General features: G+C 43.8%; 1 protein-coding gene across 1 annotated transcript; it reads right to left on the bottom strand.

The window, feature by feature from the left end:
* Positions 1-1,460: 1,460 nt before the first annotated feature.
* On the bottom strand, positions 1,461-18,433 carry LOC117351374 (protein SSUH2 homolog). The gene is made up of 11 exons (XM_033926598.1): positions 18,364-18,433; positions 17,171-17,249; positions 14,584-14,713; positions 11,406-11,466; positions 10,668-10,792; positions 9,994-10,056; positions 7,818-7,900; positions 7,026-7,118; positions 6,602-6,719; positions 4,915-5,022; positions 1,461-1,871 (listed from the first exon to the last, which is right to left on the bottom strand). Exons 1-11 carry the CDS (start codon positions 18,392-18,394, stop codon positions 1,725-1,727), a joined length of 1,038 nt encoding a protein of 345 aa, XP_033782489.1. The 5' UTR covers positions 18,395-18,433; the 3' UTR covers positions 1,461-1,724.
* Between the last annotated feature and the right edge of the window lie 3,257 nt (positions 18,434-21,690).

The following is a 21,690-nucleotide window of genomic DNA, read 5'->3' as shown; positions in this document are numbered from 1 at the left end:
TCTTTAAATTCTATGTAGATTTTCCCGCCCAATGGTTGATCTTATTTTATTTTGCTATGGTTTTGCGGGTGTTTTCTGTATTGACTTTAGAGCCTCTTGTGATATATCGCGACGTATCCCCTTCTTTTCTCTGGGGCTTCGGGGCGTTTCTCGCGGGGCACGTGGCGCATGCGCCGTTCCTTTTGCTCACGGCCTCAGCGGCTCCTACGCGCCTTCACCTGAACCGGAAGCCTTCGCTCGGAGGGCGTGACGTCAGCGCAGGTTCAAGTTCAGGCGCGAAAACCGCTGAGGCCGTCGTCCCGAAGGTGAGGCGGAGCTTTTCTTGTCAATGGAGGCGCTTTGGAGACTTCTGTGGTCTGGTGCGAGTGAATATGGAGAAACCAATGGGGTCTGGCCGGTCCCCCAAAGGGGTTCAGGTAACTTTATTCGCCTGAGATTCAGCTTTTCCTCTGCAAAGTCTTTGCTTTGGGGGGATTTGGAGAGGAAAAGTGTTTCTTGGGGTCTCGAGCTCGGCTTTTGCACAGCAACATTGAAACGTGTGTCAGATTTTGTTCATATTTAATGATGCTGCTGGGGTGTTTTGTCACGAGTAGATATTTCTCTGGTTTGTATTTTTAAATTAGGGTCTGGGTGATTGTGACTTTCCTACCTGATAACTTGACATTCCTTTGACAGTTCACCGCTTTGACCCGCCTTCATTGCAGCTAAAAGCAGTAGAGTCAATGTTAAGTAAATACATGATGGCAGATAAAGACCCACATGGTCTATCCAAGGTGGCCCCAGTCGCCCACCCATGGTGAAATCCTCCACCATGCCAACCATCTAGGCAGCCATGTATCATTCCCAATCGCTGCTGACAGTCAAAGGAAATACTTTTTTACAGAAAGGATTCTAGATGCATGCAATAGTTTCACAGTACAGATGGTAGACACAAAGCTTGGGTCTAAATTCAAGAAAGCATGGGAGAGGCACATGGGATTTCTTAGAGAGAGGAAGAGATAATGGTTACTGTTATCACATCACAATGCAAGTATAAAGAGCCTTAGCCAATAGGGAGAGGAGGAGATAGTGGATACTGTGGATGGGCACACTGGATGGGCCATTTGGCCTTTATCTGCCATCAGGTTTCTATAATCATAAAGCTCTATGACATCACAATGCAAGTATAAAGAACCTTAGCCAATAGGAAGAGATTGCTGTGGATGGGCACACTGGATGGGCCATTTTGCCTTTATCTGCAATGTTTCTATGATTCTAAGATGTCTCCCCCTCCTCCTTTAGCAATTTTTGTCTGCTTTTGGTCTATAGTCACATATTCTGCATTTTGCATATGTGTTTGAGGCAAGGTATTCCGACATCCACTACTAACTACCACTCTTTATTATTTCTAAAAGTGCTACCAGATGCACACAGCCCTGTACATTAAACACATAAGAGAAAGTCCCAGCTTAAAACAGCTTACAATCTAATTATGGAAGACACACTAGACAAAAAATGGTAAATCAGTATATCTTGTTCATGTGGAGAAATACAAAGGGAGAAGAGGGTCAGGGGCTACAGAGGGAATGGCAAACAAATGTGGTGCTTTACCAATTGGTAGGGTTAAAACTTAAAACGCAGTTTCAAACAAATGGCCAGACTGTTATGCAAGGAGTGAAACTGCGTAAAGAGCTAATTTGGCCTCTTTTGGGCTGAGAGGAAACTGGTTTGCCCTATTAATGCAATCACATGATGTTGCACCCACAGCACTGTTTCCTAGGGTAATTTGGTGCGTGTACCATGTTCTCCATCCCATAAAGGTAATAAGCAAAGTGGCCTCCTTTATACTGACAGTGAACCGCCGTCAATGGAATCCACTCCAAGCTTTGGCGCTGGGAAAATGAAACCAAAGTTAAAAAAGCATGAGAGATTCTGAGGAACTTGGGTTCAAAAACATCTTAAGTCATTAGCGTTTTTTTTTTTTTTTTTTATCCTGCCAAATCCTCCAAGGTGGCGTTTGAGATGGATTACAACATCAATTAATGCATCGCAAACATGACAGTAATTATAACACAGAAACACAGCACCCTTCATGGAGGGGTTCAGGTGGGATACAACATCGATTAATGAATCTCTATATATACAGCCATCTTTCAATAAATGTATCTTTAAAAGCTTTGCTGTCAGTGTAGGAATGAATCCAGGAGGGGTGAAAGCTAGAAGGATGCTAGGGTGCATAAGAAGAAGTATGGCCAGTAGGAAAAAGGAGGTATTGATGCCCCTGTATAAGACTCTGGTGAGACCTCATTTAGAATATCGTGTACAATTCTGGAGGCCGCACCTTCAAAAAGATATAAAAAGGATGGAGTTGGTCAAGAGGAAGGCTATTAAAATGGTGCGTGGTCTTCGTGATAAGGCGTATGGGGACAGACTTAAAGATTCAATCTGTATACTTTGGAGGAAAGGTGGGAGAGGGGAGATATGATAGAGACGTTTAAATACCTACATAATGTAAATGCGCACGAGTCGAGTCTCTTATCTGAAAGGAAGGACATAGGATGAAGTTAAGAGGTGATAGGCTCCAGAGTAATCTAAGGAAATACATTTTTACAGAAAGGATGGTAGATGTGTGGAACAGTCTCCCGGAAGAGGTGGCAGAGACAGAGACTGTGTCTGATTTCAAGAAAGCGTGGGTCTGGCATGTGGGATCTCTTAGAGAAAGGAAGAGATGGTGGATGCTGTGGATGGGCCATTTGGTCTTTATCTGCCATCATGTTTCTGGGAGTACAAGGACAGAACATAGATTGAGGTTAGAAGGAGGTTGAAAAGCAGAGGCAATGAAGTAGCCAGAAGTCACTCTCTGGGTGGGCCAACAGGTAGATTGAATGGACACACATTTGTCTACCAAACATTTCAGTAAAATTAAATATCTTAACTAGTGAGGATCCCAAGCCCTGCCTGCTGGATATATTGGCAGCCCACTGAAGCTACAAAGCCCCATTGAAAACCACAGCTGTCACTGAGTGCACATTGGACACCAGCATCAGCGGGTTGACTGCCAACTTTTTCACTGGGGTTTTGCATCTTCAGTGACATCTCTTGATGTCTTGGTTTGCACTGCTAGGTGGACCTGAGGTGAGAGTGAATGGAGTTGAGGCAAATCCATGGCTACACCCCTGTCACTTAGGAGCATTTCAGAACTGAATTTACAGAGACAATTTATGGCATAGGAAAAAAACATGACATTTTGTGTTTTTTCATATCGTTTCCGTAACATTTCCCAAATTACTTCAAATAAATGCACACAATAGAAAGTAAATAGAAAGAAAAGGAGAAGCATGACTGGGGGCTTAATGACAAGTGGACATCCACCATCTTTTATTTTTGCATTCACAAGATTCTGACAGCACCCAGACGTTGCTTTGGTTTTGTTTGAAATGAAAATAACAAGAAAATCTTAAGAATAATTTAGGTTTGATCTCCTGCAGTACAGACCATAATACACACAGGGGCATATCTAGACATTTGGGCCATCTTTGTCAAAGTTCAAAATGGCCAAAACCAAGCCATTTGGATATAGGCAGGACCACCACAGATATGCCAGCACAGCTGCAGGGCACCTTAGGGGGCATTGCTGCGAACTTCACATAAAGGATGTCCTCCCCCAAAACCTACCATCTCAATAGCCCTTATGGCAGTACAGTAGGTTTTTGGGGCCTCACTTTCCACCATGGTTCACTACTCTGTCCACCAGGCTTCTCCAGGCACCTGCTTGCATATACCAGGTGCTGCTGTTATAGAGACAGGTATGTACTTATTCTTTTACATCTTTGGGTGGTGGGAGGGAATCATAACTTAATCCCTTCAGTGCTCATCTAGTCAGTTTGGGTACCTTTTTGGTCCTTAGATGCTTTTAAAACAGATCTAGCTCCAAACATCTAAATGGCATCCTGGATGTCTTGGTTAGGGTTAACAGATGTCCAGATTTCCCCAGACATGTCCTCCTTTTGAGGACATGTCTGGGGATCCATATGGCTTTTCAAATCCCGACACATCCCAACAAAAGCACATGGGAAGTGGCGTCCGTGCATGTGGGGATGCTGTCTGGGGCGGGGCTGGGTGGTGGAACTGGGGCGTGGCCATAGGTCTGGATTTTCCCAAAGGACAATCCAGTAACCCTAGTCTTGGTTTATGTTTGATTATTGTTGCAAGATGTCAAAACTCTAAGCATGCCCATAACACGCTTCCAACATGCACCCTTGAACTTTGGACGCACTGCAGACTAAAATCAAGAAAAATATCTAGGAAGTCGGTTTTGAAAATCGACACTTAGACATTTTGGCAATTAAAAACGTCCAAGTACCAGGTTATGCCACTTTTTGGATGTCTCTCTTTTTTGAAAATGAACCCCATAGTATTCTTCGCAAGCATTGTAATTCAAAGGCATCAATTCTCTTCTTGTCTCACTTTTTCCACTGTCCAGCTTTCACATCCATATGACAAGATTGTCTCGGACAAGCCGCGTCTCTGTGTAAAGAGATATTTCTTTGCACTCAAAGATCTTGTATAGGCCCTTCATAGCTGTTCTGACAAGAGCAATGTGTCATTGAATTTTTTGCCTGCTTCTTCTTTCATTATTAATTACTGATCCAAGCAGGTTAAAGTTGTCCACTATTCCTATTACTTCTCCATCAAGGTTGATTATTGGTATGTTGGAAAGCAACAATTTCAGTCACATTTACTGTGTACATTCATGTAACTGATCATATGCTGCCATCTGTGATAATATTGCATTAAATTTGGACTAATTAATATAACAGTCGATAATCCTCTGCATTCATTGCTGAATTGCAATAAAATGTGCCTTATGGCTTACTGCAGAGAAATGTACACAGTCTGTGATTCTCGCACTGAGGTGGTCAACATCTCACTCACCTGCTGAAGGATGGGTGATTTTTCCATATGTACAGCTCTATGGGTTGTGATCGCCCTCATAGATACCTGAGAGATCTCCAAGTTTGGGAAGTCATTGATGGGGTGAACCTGGAAAAGGTCAAACAAGAAGTTTCAGGGAATCATATATAATAAAACCCTAAGCGCGCATGCGCACTCTTACAGGCGTGTTCCCTGATCCGTATGTCCGTGGCCGGCAAGAGTGCGCATGCAAGCTTACAACGGCCCCGCACTCACGGTCTCACTGGCTCCCTTACTAAAGTTTTTCGTGGTGGCGGCTCCTCTTGCATCCGGCCCTGTGTCCAAAGCTGCTCTGAAGGCTGGCTCCCATGAAAATGTTATTTTTCTGTTTAAAGCTGTGCCAGCAGCTTCTCTCAAGAGCCGCACCAGCGTCAGAAATCTCTTTGACGTCACAACGTCAGAGACAAGACTTCCAACGCTGGTGCGCCTCTTGAGAGAAGCTGCCGCGGAGGCTTTAAACAGAAAAATAACATTTTCATGGGAGCCAGCTTTCGGAGAAGCTTTGGACACAGGGATGGATGCAAGAGGAGCTGCCGCTGCGAAAAGCTTTAGTAAGGGAGCCAGCCAGACCGCGAGTGTGGGGCCATTGTATGCGCGGATCAGTCGAGGAGCCGCCGCTGCCCGAGGCTTTGAAATCTGGCAAGGGAGCCGGCAGGGAATGGGGTGGTGGACTTCTAAAATGTAAGGTGGCCCGGCCTACCAAAAGCCCCAAGGCTGAATGGTTTGCAGGTAAGGGAGAAGGGTTCCTAATGGACAGTGGGGAAGGTACAAGTAAGGGAGAAGGGCTACTGCTGGATAGGGGGAGCAGGGAATGGGGGGATGATGCTGGACAGGGAGAAGGTAAAAGTAAGGGAAAAGGGCTGTTAGCACCTGTTAATGTAACGGGCTAAAAAACTAGTTATTTATAAAACCAATAGGAGGAAATATTTTTTCACTCAGAGAATAGTTAAGCTCTGGAACCTGTTGCCAAAGGTTGTAGTAAGAGTGGATAGCGTAGCTGGTTTTAAAAAAGGTTTGGACAAGTTCCTGGAGGAAAAGTCCATATGGTGTTATTGACAGACATGGGGGAAGCCATTGCTTGCCCTGGATCGGTAGCATGGAATGTTGCTACTCTTTGGGTTTTGGCCAGGTACTAGGGACCTGGATTGGCCACCATGAGAACAGGATACTGGACTAGATGGACCATTGGTCTGACCCAGTAAGGCTAGTCTTATGTTCTTAAGTGATGGGCTCAGGATTAATCTAAGGAAATACTTTTTTACAGAAAGGGTGGTAGAGGCGTGGAACAGTCTCCCGGTACAGGTGGTGGAGACAGAGACTGTGTCTGATTTCAAAGAAGCCTAGGATAGGCACGTGGGATCTCTTAGAGAGAGGAAGAGATAATGGTTACTGCGGATGGGCAGACTGGATGGGCCATTTGGCCTTTATCTGCCATCATGTTTCTGTGTAACTTAATTTTGTTTCAAAATCTGTGTTAAAATATCAGAGTGGCAAAAAGCTTAATTGGATTTCCATCACAAGTGTGCCCATTTGGTTGACCATCTCCCCAGCTGGAAGCAGCCATTGGTTTAATTCTTCTTCATCATATGAGCAATTAATGCAGCCGTAGGAGAAATAGAAGGCCTCTCACTCTGCCAAGAGATCTCACCAGAACACCTTCTTCCTTAAATATGTTCCTCCCATGCACTTTGCTGAGCAGCTCCCGGGGGAATGCTTCAGCCTCCTCCTGCGTCACCTCAGGAACAAACTCGAAAACAAGGTTCTTCCTGGGAGGGGAAAAACATTTCCATGTGAATGAAGGGCAGAGACCCAGGGAACAGGGTGAATTTGAATTATTTTATCTCTTTCTCCTTTGAAATGGATGACACTCTTTGCCTAAATAATGGAAGGCTCAAAGGTTCAAACTCAGCCCTTCTCTTAACATTCACTCACCAAATGGGTCCCTGTGTCTGAAGATAGGAAACATGTCAGGGAAACCCAGTTTTCTCCTGGACCTAGAGGAGCATAAACACTCTATAGCGTACACACTGTATATGGAAATGTAACTCCGCCTTCACGCCGGCTGCACTCACCAGGTGACGGTCAGCTGTTGGAAGTGCAGGAGTCTTCTCTCACCTCTGCAAGTTGTACAGGGCTTGTGGCCACGGCCTGAGCAGGTGTTGCAGCTTACAAAGAGATCAAGACAGCAGGGTTTTTCTTTTTGACTTCTGTTTTTCAGACCCCCGCCTCCCTTTACTGTCCCTCTGTTGATAAGCTTCAGTAATTCTGGCTTAATTTACTGAATAAAATCACTAACTTACCCCTTGAGGTTCTGCAGAGAGAAAATGGAATAGGAAGCTCTCTGTGGTTGTGTCACAAAATAGATTCAGTGCTATCTAATGCTGTCACTCATTATCTCACTAATGCGCCCACCCAGGTGCCTATTTTGGAGTATTTTGCCCCCTCATTCTAATAAGAGGCCCAGGCAGGGAGATCAAACACTAGTGACCTATTCAGGAGACCTTGAGCTGAGACTTGACAGGGTTGCCAAATTCAAGGTCACGTTCAGGGTTGCCAAATTCAAGGTCACGTTCAGTGAGGAAAGGGCTTAAAGTGAAAAGTAGCCAGAGGTCCCTGAGTCTCTCCCCTCTGCAAAGTGATGTGTAAGATCCACATTCCCCTCCCCTTCCCTGCCAGCCTCAGAAGATTTCCAGCTTCTTGCCCCTTTGATGCTCCGCTCTTTTGCAAAGCGGTGACTGAGTGAAAGTTTTCAGAATTTGCATTGGATGTGTCCCAGATGACCAGGGGACTGTACAACATGCAGGCCACGGTCACAGGTTAGTACTACTTAGGAAGAGAACCCAAGTAGAGCCAGGGAGCCTTACCTTCTCCGGCCAGTGCCGGCACATATCTGACAGGTTTTGTGCTTGTCTTTGTGTCTGTTCCTGCTGCAGGACACACAGCGAGCCTGAAGAAAAATGAGAAGCCAGGTCATGTGAAGAGTGGGTATGAAAAGCCAACATAACGTAATCTGTAGCAACTTTACAAGACCAGGCAGCTGAAAGCAGCTTTTACTGCTAGTATGGTGTTCTCCTAACTGAAAAAAGCCAACGATCTTAAGGTGACCAAACAGGTTGAAAAGGTGATGGTGAAAGCTAGAAGGATGCTAGGTTGCATAGGAAGAGGAATGGTCAGTAGGAAAAGGAGGTATTGATGCCCCTCTATAAGACTGGTGAGACATCATTTAGAATATTGTGTACAATTCTGGAGGCCGCACCTTCAAAAAGATACAAAAAGAATGGAGTCGATCCAGAGGAATGCTACTAAAATGGAGTGTGGTCTTCGTGATAAGGCGTATGGGGACAGAATTAAAGATCTCAATCTGTATACTTTGGAGGAAAGGCAGGAGAGGGCAGATATGATAGGGATGTTTAAATACCTACAAGATGTAAATGAGAATGAGTTGAGTCTCTTATCTGAAAGGAAGGACATAGGATGAAGTTAAGAGATGATAGGCTCCGGAGTAATCTAAGGCAATACTTTTTTACAGAAAGGGTGGTAGATGTGTGGAACAGTCTCCCGGAAGAGATGATAGAGACTGTGTCTGAGTTCAAGAAAGCCTGGGACTGGCATGTGGGACCTCTTAGAGAGAGGAGGAGATAGTGGAAGGGCAGATTAGATGGGACATTTGGCCTTTATCTGCCATCATGTTTCTATTTTTCCAGCCCTGTGTTGTGAAGTATTCTGGGGTGGCTGGAGGATGGATGTGAGAGTGCCTTCCATCCATTCAGTCCTGCAGTGATTCCATGTGTTCATTTACTGTCCAGCATCCTCAGCATCGGAGGACCAGAACGGTTCATAGACAATGGCGCAAAAGACAAAAGCGCGCAGCGTGCGCCGCTCTAAATTACAGTTTTTAGGGGCTCCGACGGGGGGGGGGTTTGTTGGGGAACCCCCCCAGTTTACTTAATAGACATCGCACCGGCGTTATGGGGGGTTTGGGGGGTTGTAACCCTCCACATTTTACTGTAAACTGAATTTTTTCCCTAAAAACAGGGAAAAAGTTAAGTTTTCAGTAAAATGTGGGGGGTTACAACCCCCCACAACGCCCCCACAACACGGCGCGATGTCTATTAAGTAAAGTGGGGGGGTTCCCCCCCTACATCCCCCCTTCGGAGCGCTAAAAACAGTAATTTAGAGTGGCGCGGCGGTGCGCGCTGCGCTCAATTGTCTGGGCGCGCCTTTGTCCCGGCGCGCTTTTGACCTGACACCGACCAGAACACACCCCTTCTGAATGGGTTTTCCAAAGCAGAACCACTGCTGGGCTTGAAAAACCCCTCAGCTTGTTTTTAGTATTTTGGTGCAAGAGAATCAGATAATGCCTGAGGTCTGGCAGGTGTGAATGGAAAGGAATGTACTATGAAATGAAGAAATTTTAGTAGGAGCGCATGTCTGTGCTCAGCCCACTCTCGTCTCACAACTAAGTTGTTTTGGATACTGGTTTTATTCCAAACTCTTAGTGCTTGGAATTAAAGGTTAACTAAGTGGTATCTTCTTAGTAGAGTCCTTGAGCTGCCTTCCTCGGGTCAAAAGAGAAGGTTGTCTACACAAAGAAAGGAGGTTTTTATGGCTATGACTGGATGACCCCTAAATACCATGACAGCAGTTTATGGGGTCTGAGGATTTCCTCCTATTTTTTCACTTCATAATTTCACGGTTCTAGAGAGTAATTTGTATATTGTGGATAGGTTATGATAATTATCTCTAGTTCTCATCATTCTTTAAATCTTGCAGCTAAGGGATGGATCTTTTTCGTTTTTTAAGTGATGGCGTTCTCAGTGGAGTTTTTCTGGTTTTGTTTAATCCAACCTCATGTAAATTCATTACATCTTCAACATTCATCTATTTATGTCATTCAAAGGGATCACTAGAAAGTCACTGGTTACATCAGTCCTCAACCTAGCTACTCTGATCAGCAAAATTGCTACTGCCCATGCTCCATTATAAGTTCCAGTCTGGGGGAGGGGAGGTTGCAATATTATAGTTATGCATTATACTCACTCTGCCTGCACCCTGGCATCGGCTGCATTTTTTTCTGCCTCTCCCTTGGCATTTATAGCATTCCTAAAACACAAAAATCCTGCATAGGTCAAAGAGCTAAGCTGTCTGTCAATCACCTCATCTTCCATCTTACTACTCAACAGACCCCGAGATGCAGCTCTGGATGCCCCAGGGGGTATCAGGAGCTGGGCAGGATGTGTCCAGGTTTAGGTAACTCTGGGCTTGGTAGGATTTAATACACAAGTTGGCATATGAAGGCACCTCCACTGGAATATTCCCATATCTGCTTCTCCTAATACCTGTCGTGGCTCAGATCCTCTCTACCCTCCCATTCCTCTCCCTCAGTATCCCATACCACTCTCCCTTCTCTCTCTTTCCGTGTCCTGTACCTTTTCTCTCCCTCTGTCTCTCATATCTCTTTACTCTCTCTCTGTATTATGCCTTTGTCCCCTTTTTTCCTTTTTGTGCTCTCTCCCATCTTTCTCTGTATCCAACCCACCTCCCCTCCACCCACCCACCCACACACAACTCAGAGAGAGCTTTACAAGACCACAGCGATGACTCAGAAAACAAGACAACTTCCACTGTTTCCTCCATTACTTAGCAGAGAAACAGGCCAGCCTTGATTAGATCAAAGGGAGAGATGTCAGTTGTGAGATGTCCTGCATTGTTACCTTCACTTGTGAGGAGTGAGGAATTCGCAGCCTTCTTGTATCTTCCTGAAACAGATTTGAAGTTGAGACCTGAACATCCCATGGCTGTGGTGAGGCCCCGTTCTCAGGTCCATCAACTAGCTGACCTGCAGTGGGAAAAAGAAACTTTAGTACAACGTAGACGCTACGAATCCCTCATCCATTATCCATGACATGCCCTGGAGTAAATCTCTTAACCTCCTTGTATCTCAGCTCAAAACGTACACTTTTAGGAGTCTGATTCCATGAGAATTCTTTCGTAGCTGATGTACAAATCTCATACCAAGTCAAGAAGCAAAAGAGCCTCCTCGTAATGTTATCCTATAGCTAGAAGAATGTCATAAAGGCAGTTAATAGATCCCAATAAATAAATAGTTCCCTTCTTCATGATCCAAGCGCCGAGGAATCATGAAGGTAACGCCTGATCCAGGCAACAGTGCAAGTTCTTCCTGAGTCCTTATGGTTTTCCACCTGCTCCCCCAATGACCCACTCCAAATCTTTGCAATTATTATCACGGTAGACTGCAAGTGAAATCTTCTCATGGCACAAACACCATATTCAATCCACCTGTGTGTTCTGAAACTCTGCCAATGTTTTTACATATGTGGAACAAATTTTTTCATCTTTTGAGAGGCCAATTTAGTCCCCACTACACATCCCACACCCTGGACAATTTCTGGAGATTTCTGCAGAAAATCCCTCATCTCTGGGTTACTAACCGGTATATGGCTCATAGCTCCAGTCACAGAACCTGCGTTCACTGAAGGTCTCCAGGCGATACTAGAAAACAGGATTAAGCAATTATGTTAAATGCTCAGGTAGGGTCACAACGTCTTGCTGTTTGAGCATGGACTGGAAGTGCTGGCCTTTTTTATTTTTATTTTCCCTTCCTGCACCACATTAATGGCCTCATATACTAAGAGAGATCCCATAGTAACACCATTTTTATGCATTATTTGATGCAATGGACTCTGTGGTAAATGCCTGTTAATGGCATTAGCACACAATAACTGAGAGTAAATGATACCCTCTATGTTTGAGGTAAATAATATCTAGGAATTCCACATATGTAGGACATAAGTCTCAGCAGGGCACATGAACTGGAGCTTCCCCTCATTGCCCTTTAAGTTCTGCCATAACTCTACAAGAAAAACCCCAATTCCATGGAAGACTGGGGTCACAGAGACAAGAAGACATAAAACGCCTTAACAAATAAAGATTCCATACTGTCAGCTCCTATGAGTGGCAACTGACTGAGAGAATGGTGAGCAGACACATCCCATTGGAAATGTGTGTTTTACTGTCATTCGCCCATGCACTGCTGAAGTCATGAATTTACACAGAATCATTTTTGAGGAACTAAATACCAAGCACACTACTCTGCACCCAAAACTCCACCATGTTAGAACAGGGCAAAAAAGGATGAGAGGAAAGCATCTCAAATATAAAGACAAATGATGCTGCTCAAGCTCAGTTTTTGGGCTCTAGATCTAAGGATGAATGGCTGTTGTACTAGCTCAGGTTCTGGGTTTTAGATCTGTGGATGAATGACTGCTGAGCTAGCTCAAGTTCTGGGCTCTAGATCTAAGGATGAATGACTGCTGTGCTAGCTCAGGTTCTGGGTTTTAGATCTATGGATGCTGTCCTCATCTCATGTCTAGGTTCTAGATCTGTGGATGTATGGCTGTTTTACTAGCTGAAGTTCTGGGCTTTAGATCTGTGGATGAATGACTGCTGAGCTAGCTCAAGTTCTGGGCTTTAGATCTGTGGATGAATGGCTGCTGTACTAGCTCAGGTTCTGGGTTTTAGATCTATGGATACTGTCCCCATCTTGCGTCTAGGTTCTAGATCTGGATGAATGACTGTTTTACTAGCTGAAGTTCTGGGCTTTAGATCTGTGGATGAATGACTGCTGAGCTAGCTCAAGTTCTGGGTTCTAGATTTAGGGACAGACAAACAAACAGGATGTCATGGATACAGTTAAGGGGACAGTTAATTAAATGACTGGGATACATGACTGTTGTACTAGCTCAGGTTCTAGGATCTAGATGAATAGCTGCCACACTAGCTCATTTTCTGGGTTCTTGATCTTGGTGAAAGAAAGCTAGGAGTGATTAAGGGAAAAGTAGAGTAAAGCATGCAAATTCTTGGATTGTCAATTTCTAAGCAATCTATAGATGCAAGGAAAGAACACAATTTAAAGTGTCTGTATACAAATGCTAGAAGCCTAAGAAATAAGATGGAAAGTTAGAATATGTAGCACTAAATGATGTAATAGGAATTCCAGAGGCCTGGTGGAATGAGGACAATCAACAGAACACTGTGTTGCTAGGGTTCAAATTATATCACAATGATAAAGAGTAGCTCAAATTGGAGACGCTGTATGAATCAAGCAAAATAAACATTTTGCGTGACATAGATAGAAATTGGTGTGGAATCCTTATGGATAGAAATTGAAGGGGGAAGGAAAAGATTATACAGGTACTGTATTGCCATCCCCCCAGACACAATGAGCAGACAGATGAAGAAATATTTACAGAGATTAGGAAAACTGGCAAATTGGCTAACAGTATAATAATGGGTGATATCAATTACTCTAATACTAAGGATAGCACACTTAGAGTCATATACAGTATATCAAAGAAAAAAATGTGCTAGCACAAATATGAGAAGACTGAATATAACACATGCTACGGACATAAGGGATTTTTAAAAATGCACAAGAACCAAAAATCAACAAAAAGTGGAGGAAAAACCTCAGTTTGGCTTCAGTATTGACTGGATAAAAGTTACATCAAGGAGTGCTAACGAGGTAAAATTCCTAGACATCATAAATGGCTGCTTCTTGGGGAAACTGGTCCAGGAACCAAGAGGGGTAGTAGCTATTTTAGATTTAGTCCTTAGTGGATGCAGGGCATAGTATAGGAGGAAACAGTGATCATAACATAATCAAATTAGAGCTGATATCTGGAGTAAAGTCATTAAAGAAATCTACTGTAGCAGTATTTAATTTTCAAAAGGGTAACTATGATAAATTTTGGAAAGTGGTTAAAAGGATTGTGGCAAAGGTTAGGACTTGGACATTATTTAAAAATACCATCCTGGAAGCCCAGACCAGATGTATTTCATTTCATGAATTAATAAAGGCTGAAAGAAGAGCAAATGACAGCCAACATGGTTAAAAGGTGAAGTGAAAGATGCTATTGGAGCCAAAAAATATCCTTTAAAGAATGGAAAATGATCCAAATGAAGAAAATAAGAAGACAAAAGCTTTGGCAAATTAGATGCAAAGCATTGATAAAGAAGGCTAAGCGAGAATATGAAGAGAAACTTGCCAAAGAGACAAAACCTCATAGTAACAACTTTTTCAAGTACATCAGAAGCAGAAAACATAGATGGACCATTGGGATTGGGACTTATACCCTTTTGTAGTTTTACAACCACACTCAAATTGGTTTACATGCAGGTACTTCAAGCATTCTCCCTGTCAGTGGGCTCACAATCTATCTAATGTACCTAGGGCAGTGGAGGATTAGGTGACTTGCCCAGGGTCACAGGAAGCAGTCGGGGTTTAAACCCACAACCTCAGGGTGCTGAGGCTGTAGCTCTAACCACTGCACCATACTCCTCTGACTAAGCCTGGCTATTCTTATACTCTTATAATCGAAGGATGAAGAGCTGCTGAACTAACTCTGATGGTTGGCTTTTGTACAAGCTCAGGTTAAGTGGGTTTATGATATGGGAGAAGGGATTTACTCCAGCACCAGTGAATGTGGGACCCATAAGGCTATAGTACTGAGGAGGATTCTGCTCGGGGGGGGGGGGGGGGGAAGAGATAAAATCTATGAAGCTGGAAAGGGGAAATTATGAGGCAATACATGTACGTGATTTACTTACTCTGTATAAAGACAATTGAATGATATCTTGAATGACCAGCTTTGTAAGAGGTTCCCTGCTGTAGCAACATTTGGAGTTTATAAAGTGGAAGAGAGCTTCTGTCGCCATTTCTTCTGTTATTACAGAGACACTGACAGGAAAAACATTCTGTGTGATTTCAATCTTTCATAGAAGAATGCAAACTTTACTTAAATTCATGTTATTTATAACTTAATTACGTACACACTTGCCAAGAGACAGCTTGATAAAAGGGACAATGCAAATAGGCCTTTATATAGTAAAAATTACAACAAAATAAAAATCAGATTTAAACAAAAACAGATCAAGAACCCGAGAAGCCTGATCAGCAAACATTGTGACATTAATTTCTGACTAAAAAGCTTTCAGAAATCTCATGTTGCTCAACTCACTTCTTAAATCATTTGAAAAGGAATTTCGGAGTAACAGTGAATGAGTAACTGAATGGGAGGACCACAGTGATTTAACTGGTCAAGATCTGGTCAAAGGACCACCAGATACATCAGGATGACCCGAGTGGAGGGTTTTTAAAGCCAGAACCAGGTTACCTTCTACCAGTCATTGACCCTAAGTGGAGTTTTCCAACTCTCCTATCCCAGGGCTTCCTCACCACTGTCTTTGCAGGAGGTTTCCTCCCAATGTTTCCTCTAGAAGTTCTCCTGGTTTCTTGTAGTACCGTGAGGCACTCGGTCAAATCCATGCTGTACCCAAACATTCATGCTACAACACTGGGAGAGCACTTTGGAGCAGAAAAGGAACACAGCAGTCAAGGCCAGCCCAAGGGGTGGGCAACCTATGGCCCACGAGCCAAATGTGGTCCTCCATTTGGTTTATATAGCCCCAAGACCATGGGAACCAGAGTTATGGCAATTTTAAAATATTTTCATTACAGCAGTTTGTTTCCATCATTTTTGGTTAATTTTTGCTTCTTTACTTATCCCAGAAAGTCTATGGAGTTTTGTTTGTGTCCAGTTCTATTGAAGCCCACTAGGACTAGTACTTACATTCATATAGCTCTCTGTATATTAAGGTTGCCCAGCCCCTTCAGCTGTGCTCCTCCCCTCCCATCTCCACACACACACATCAAAAGGTGGCTCAAGGCCCTCATGCACTTCCCGTTTCTAGCATCTTCCCTATGCTTCCATAGTACAGCATCCTTCCCCTTCCCTAGGTGTTCAGCTGCTTCTGTTCCCTTCCCTTCTTTATCTGAAGTGTTCAGCATCATACTCCCACTCCTTCCCTCTGTAAGGTCTTCAGTGGTTTCTCTGCCTGAACTCCAAGGTGATGTTGGCATGACCTTCAGTATATCTATAGAAGACTAATCACGTCTGGCAGGAGGCTTTGAGCTTGTGTGGTTTCTCAAGAACTGCCAGGTCCTTTCCCCTCTGAACTTTCAGTTTTGGAGGGGGTAAGAGCCAACAGACCTTGAACATTCATGGATGCTGAAGGCCTTGCACCAACCACAATGAATCTTCTGAAGATACTGTGACTGTCACATTGGTGCCACCTTCCCCCCACCAAAAAAAAAAAAAATGTGCTGCCCTAACTGGATACTTCATCCACTTAGTGGTCAGACTGGCCCCTGAGAAGAGAGTTTTCAGAGCTGTCAACAGAAGCAATCCTCCAGAAAATGTTATGGAGGGTTAACGAAGAGTGAGATGACTTGGAAGGATGGCGGGTAGAGACAGCAGGCTGCAAACTGGAGAAAGTGGAGGCTGAAATTGGCTGTGATACAGTTGATGGAGAATGTTTAGAGGGAGCGTGTGGGAAAGCTAAATGGCGAGAGTGTTTGGGAGGGGGGGGGTGAACAGAGAGAGTATGGGGGATAACAGATTTTGTTTAATCACATAAGTCTCTTTGAGAAGGCTTGAGCAGTTGGGTTGCCTGCATTACTATGGAGGACCTCATTTGCCCCGGACCCAGTTTCTGTGTCTGGAGCTGGTCTCTCAATGAAGTGTTTCCTGCTTCAAAAATAGTAAAGATCAGATATGTACCCACCTCTCATTTCTATGACTAAACCTCTCCTCTCCCACCCAGTGGTTAGATTCTTCTCCATCTACCACCGCCTCAACCCTTAGATACCTCTCCACCTGCACCTTCCCTCCTTAAATTCATCTTTGTGTCCTATTATTTTTTGTATCCTTCATTGCCCCTCCCTCCTTCCCCCAGCTCCCATAGGCCTCTTTTTCTTATCATTCTTGTCAGGATCTTTCCACACAGCCTAACTTCCTTTCTCTCCCCTCTTTCCCTTAGGTTCTTCTCTGTCTTTCCCTCCCTCATCACCCGTGTTCGAGGCTCATTTCTATTTCCCTGTTCTATAGATTCTATTCAATATTTAGGGCCTAGACAAGTTCAGAGAAAGTTTGCTTGGGCTTTTATGAAGAAAAGTATCAGTGACCATCATACAGAATATTGGTGAAAATGCACATTTCCAGATGGAGTCAGTTATTTTATAGGGGAACACAGGTTTCCTTCCTTCAGCCTCAACAAGCATTGAGCCTGGTGTCAGTTTCTTCTAGCTAAACATAGGCTACAATCTCTGGAACAGAAATAAGATGGAGATCCTCACCTGCAGTCTGGTGCCACTGAACTCCTCATCCCTGGGGTGGCTACAGACGGAGAGAACAGGCTTGCTTTTGGGCTACCCACTGCTGAGCCAGGTCAAGAGGACGACAAAATAGAAAATCACTATTAATCATCTTCTAGCTGGTTCCCTTACAACGACAATTTCTCACATGGACACACAATGAGAGAACATCTTGAATACATTTGTTGTCATTCAACATGAAAATCTATGAGTATACAAATCCTATGAAATCCATCCCCACATCCCACACACCAGGAAATCTGAGCTTGCAGCCCACAAGCTGTGAAAGCCAAGTCTGAGCAGCTAGCAGAGTGCCCTGAAGGAGGTTAAGGTGAGCCTACTGCTTTAAACCAGGGCTTGTAACACTCTAGGAAACTATTTTGAGCATCAGACTGGCTGGCTTCTGTAAATGTGCATGGCTCGCTATCCCTCAGTATCTCAGGACAACACCCCTTCCTCCTTTTTGTTTTCAGTTCAGCAAGTTCTTAAAATATTGTCGCTTTATAGATTCAGAACAGGCTGAAGAAGGGGCGTCTGGCCCTGGCTGTAAGATTGTAGAGATACCAGGGAGCAGGAGGGGCAGGTGGCAAGGTCTGAGCAGTGGTTGTAATGCTTCCTGCAGAATACAGAGGAAAGGGATCAAGTGCACACCAGAGCCTGATCCAGGTTTGGATAGTTTCCGAAAAGTGTCCCTAAGCCATTATAAAGGTGAACTTGACGAAATCCACTGCTCATTTCTAGGATAAGCAGCATAGCATAAAATCTGTTTTACTCTGCTGGAAGCAGGATATTGGGCTTGATGGACCTTCCAGTATGGCAACGCTTGTGTTCCCTGCCAGCACTGCATCCTTGACCTCATTATTAATACCTCTTTTCATCAGTGAAGGAATCTTTCTAGCAAGAAAGGAACCTCTCACCCTTTGCGTTTCCTTGTACATACATGTCTCAGGGGCTCTAAGTGAAGTTCTATCCACTGAATATCATTACTAAGAAACCTCCAATGTAACTTTTCCATTCTCTCAAAAAAGTACAGTTGAGACAACCACTCTCATTCATAAAGAAAAGCAGTGACAGAAAGTGGTTAGAGAGTGAAATTGAACCCTTTTGTGCAGGAAATATTTCACCACATTTGAGTGTGAAGGGAAGGGAAATCTGAGGACATCTCCTGTACTCACAGTCAGCATTCCCAGTTTGTCCTTCTTCCATCACAGCAGAGGTCTCAGGAGTGCGTCCAGCTAGCTCAAGGGAATCTATCACCCTGCCCCTCTCACCCCTCACCATCCCAGAGGATACAGGCAGGAGGAGCAAAGCCAGGAAACAGAAACACAGAGAATGTAAAACGTTCAGAAGGCAGAAACTTGGACTCCTTGTATCCAGCAGCTTCTGCAGTGCCAGGATTCACTTCCAGACTCTGGAATTGGGTTCCCCTCTCATTTCTCTCGGAGGGGCTCATCCACACAGTGGATGCAGGATCGGCTCACTCTACCCTCCCTCTGTAGAACCTGGCATCTTCCACAATTTAACCTTCAGCACAAGGAGACCTGAAGATGTTGACAGATTGGTTTCACGCACCTGCTGAGATTACTTTGGCAGCCTTGTCAACTTTTTGGATAATACAAAATTGACAGATGGAAGGAAGCCAAGCTTTTGTTTCAACCAAATTTGATTATTGTAAAAGTTTGTTGGTAGGATTAGCTTAGAAGGAAATTTTGTAGACAACTTGTGCAGAGCAAGGCTGTGCACATTCTTACAAGTTTAAGATTTGATTACTTTTTACTGCCTTCTGTTATGAACAAGTTTACAAACCTAGTTAATTTAAAAACAGAAAAATAATCACCCTTGTGTCGTATCATTTCCAAGGGTAACCATCCAAATACACAATCAGACTTGTGATACGATGTCAGGTTTTGAAGCCAGTTTATCTGAGGAAGCATATCTTGCCTTTAGTGCACACAAGTCCGTCACTGAAGCGGGAGATTGACACTAACTTAGATATATGCTTTGCATTAACCTCCATGTCCCCCCAGCTAGTTGGGGTTTTGGAGGGGTGAGGTGATTCTATGGGGACCATAAGAGTCCAGGTCCCTGATGGGGTATGCAATGTTTTGACATAGTAGGGATGGGTGGGGCGCACTAGGGCTCCTTGTGTATTACAAAATTCGGATGGTTCTTGTATTTTGTTGAAATTGTTGCTTATTCTCTACTGTGCCTTTTGAGGTACTCTGACGTTACTGTTATTTATTGGTTTGTGTTACCATCAATAAAACTGTTTACACATAACCTCCGTTCCCCCTCCCCCCCCAATGTGTGCATTTGGATGTGTGGGGCATCTCAAGGTGATCTCAGACTTTCTAAATGAGCAAAGACCTGATCAAGGACTTAACCAGAAGGTTCGATCTTGTGTGTAGATCTTTCTTGATGTCGGTAGGCTAATTTATTTGTTGGAGGTCTATTAGCTGCCTTTATGAATAGATTCATCCATGGTGATGTACAACAGTTAAAGCTTGATCTGAGCAACTTATATTTTGTTAACATCACAATAGTAAGGAAAATTAAATTCTAATCATAGTAATGACAAGTGGTATTGGCCCCATGGAACAGTGTGGCACAGTGGTTAGAGCTACAGCCTCATCACCCTGAGGGTGTGGGTTCAAATCCCGTGCTGCTCCTGGTGTCCCTGGGCAAGTCACTTAATCCCAAAACAAAATTACTCTCTGCACTTAAAAATTCTTTGCAATTTTTCAATTAGAGTTCAAAATATCAACGTGATAGAATAGTTGATCTCTTCTAATGGTGTCTCTCCATTTTTGGAACTCAAATATGTGAAAGGAGAAACCTCGGATCCTGGATTGCTGCCAGCTATTCAACTTCAGCTTGCAAACCACTTGTGGGACAATCTTGAAATGATATAAACCGTATAAACACAAGTTTAAAATTCAAACATTTAATAGTAGGTGGAAGTTAAACCAATGAGGATTGTCCCACAAGAGGTTTGCAGGCTGAAGTTGAATAGCTGGCAGCAACCAGGATCTGAGGTTTCATCTTTCACATATTGGAGCTCCAAACGTGGAGAGACTTCATTAGAAGAGATCAACTATTCTATCACGTTGATATTTTGAACTCTAATTGAAAAATTGCAAAGAATTATTAAGTGCAGAGAGTAATTTTGTTTTGGAATTGGTATTTTCTCTCAGCCTGTATACAACAATTACTTGATCAAGTCACTTAATCCCCCATTACCCCAGGTACATGAGATAGCGTGTGAGCCCACCAGAACAGATAGGGAAAAATGCTTGAGGCTATAAGTGGAATATAAATACTAAAAATAAATAAAACAAATATGATAAACTCCAGCAGAATATAATATACATCCTATTACAATACTTGTATAAGACAGATACGATGTTCACAATATCATCAAAATTCAAATGAAACAGCTAAATAGGCCACATTAGAACATTCAAATAACACAGATGCGCTGTCAGTTCGATACAGCGAAACACCTTAATAGGCAGCCAAGGGGCGAGTGCAGTTGGAACATTTAGACAGAAATGTAGGACAAAATCAGAGAAAACACAGTGGCCAACTTGAAAGCAGGAAGCTAGTAAGATGCAGAGTGAATGGAGAGTCTGTCACGTGGATTAAAGGCTCGAGAGAACAGCCAGGCTTTCACCTGCTTCCAGATGTAGAAGTAGCCTTGAAATAGGAGTAGCCCAACTGGAAGTGAGTTGCCAAGTTTGGGATCTGCTCATTGGTTCCTGCTTTGATGAGGAAATATAGCGATACTTCTTGAGGGCTGTAGCCATGGATGGGTTTGGGCCCATCCACTTTTGCCTCAGGCCCACCTGTGCCCATTATGTAGCTAGTGGGGTTCCCTGAGCCCCACCAGCTGTAGAAATCCTTAGCCAATCCTGACCTCCTACAGTGCAGCTGCAAGCAGCTCAAAGTGCTGCACCGATGCTGGCGCCATGGGCATGTTCTGGCCATGTACAGAATGGAGCATGAGCTCAGCACCTGCATCTGTCACAGACATCCATGCTTTTGGGGATCCGGACCAGCTCCAAATTTCAACAGCTAAAGTCATTTAATTTGGGGTGCCTTCTGTCCCTCATGCCCATTGTATGCCACATCCCTCCCCCCCCCCCAAATAAATAGTGTTCTGGCTACATCACTACCTCAAAGCTGGGTAGACAGCCAACCCACTGAGGGCCTTGAAAATCAAAGATAAGCGTTAAATTCAGATTGTGGCTTAATTTAGATTCTTATTTCATTCCATTTTGTGTACAGCACAATTCATAAGTATAAAACAAATGTACAGAAACAGCTAAATATCAATCCTCACTCAGCAACTGCTGCTGCCACCGCTGCTGCTCCTCTTCAAAGCAGCCTGTTGAGATTCGCCGGATGGCTGTAGCGAACCTCGCAGGCCGCTCTCCACCTCGGTAGCAAGCCCTAACTTTATCCAATTAGCTCTCTGGATTGTGGTCTGACTATCAACGCTA

Source organism: Geotrypetes seraphini, chromosome 17 (assembly GCF_902459505.1).
Source record: "Geotrypetes seraphini chromosome 17, aGeoSer1.1, whole genome shotgun sequence".
Classification (NCBI taxonomy): Eukaryota; Metazoa; Chordata; class Amphibia; order Gymnophiona; family Dermophiidae; genus Geotrypetes; species Geotrypetes seraphini.
Note: the sequence above shows the minus strand (reverse complement) of the source record. Positions and strands in the feature narration are given on the sequence as shown.

What these genes read in the sequence shown, in the direction of transcription:
- LOC117351374 (XM_033926598.1), bottom strand. Translation starts at nt 18,394, where the DNA reads ATGGAAGAAGGACAAACTGGGAATGCTGACT. An exon ending in TCAGTGGCACCAGACTGCAG is followed by an intron (nt 14,714 to 17,170) that starts GTGAGGATCTCC and finishes TTTTCCTGTCAG; the next exon opens with TGTCTCTGTAATAACAGAAG. An exon ending in AATCACCCATCCTTCAGCAG is followed by an intron (nt 1,872 to 4,914) that starts GTGAGTGAGATG and finishes TCATTTTCCCAG; the next exon opens with CGCCAAAGCTTGGAGTGGAT.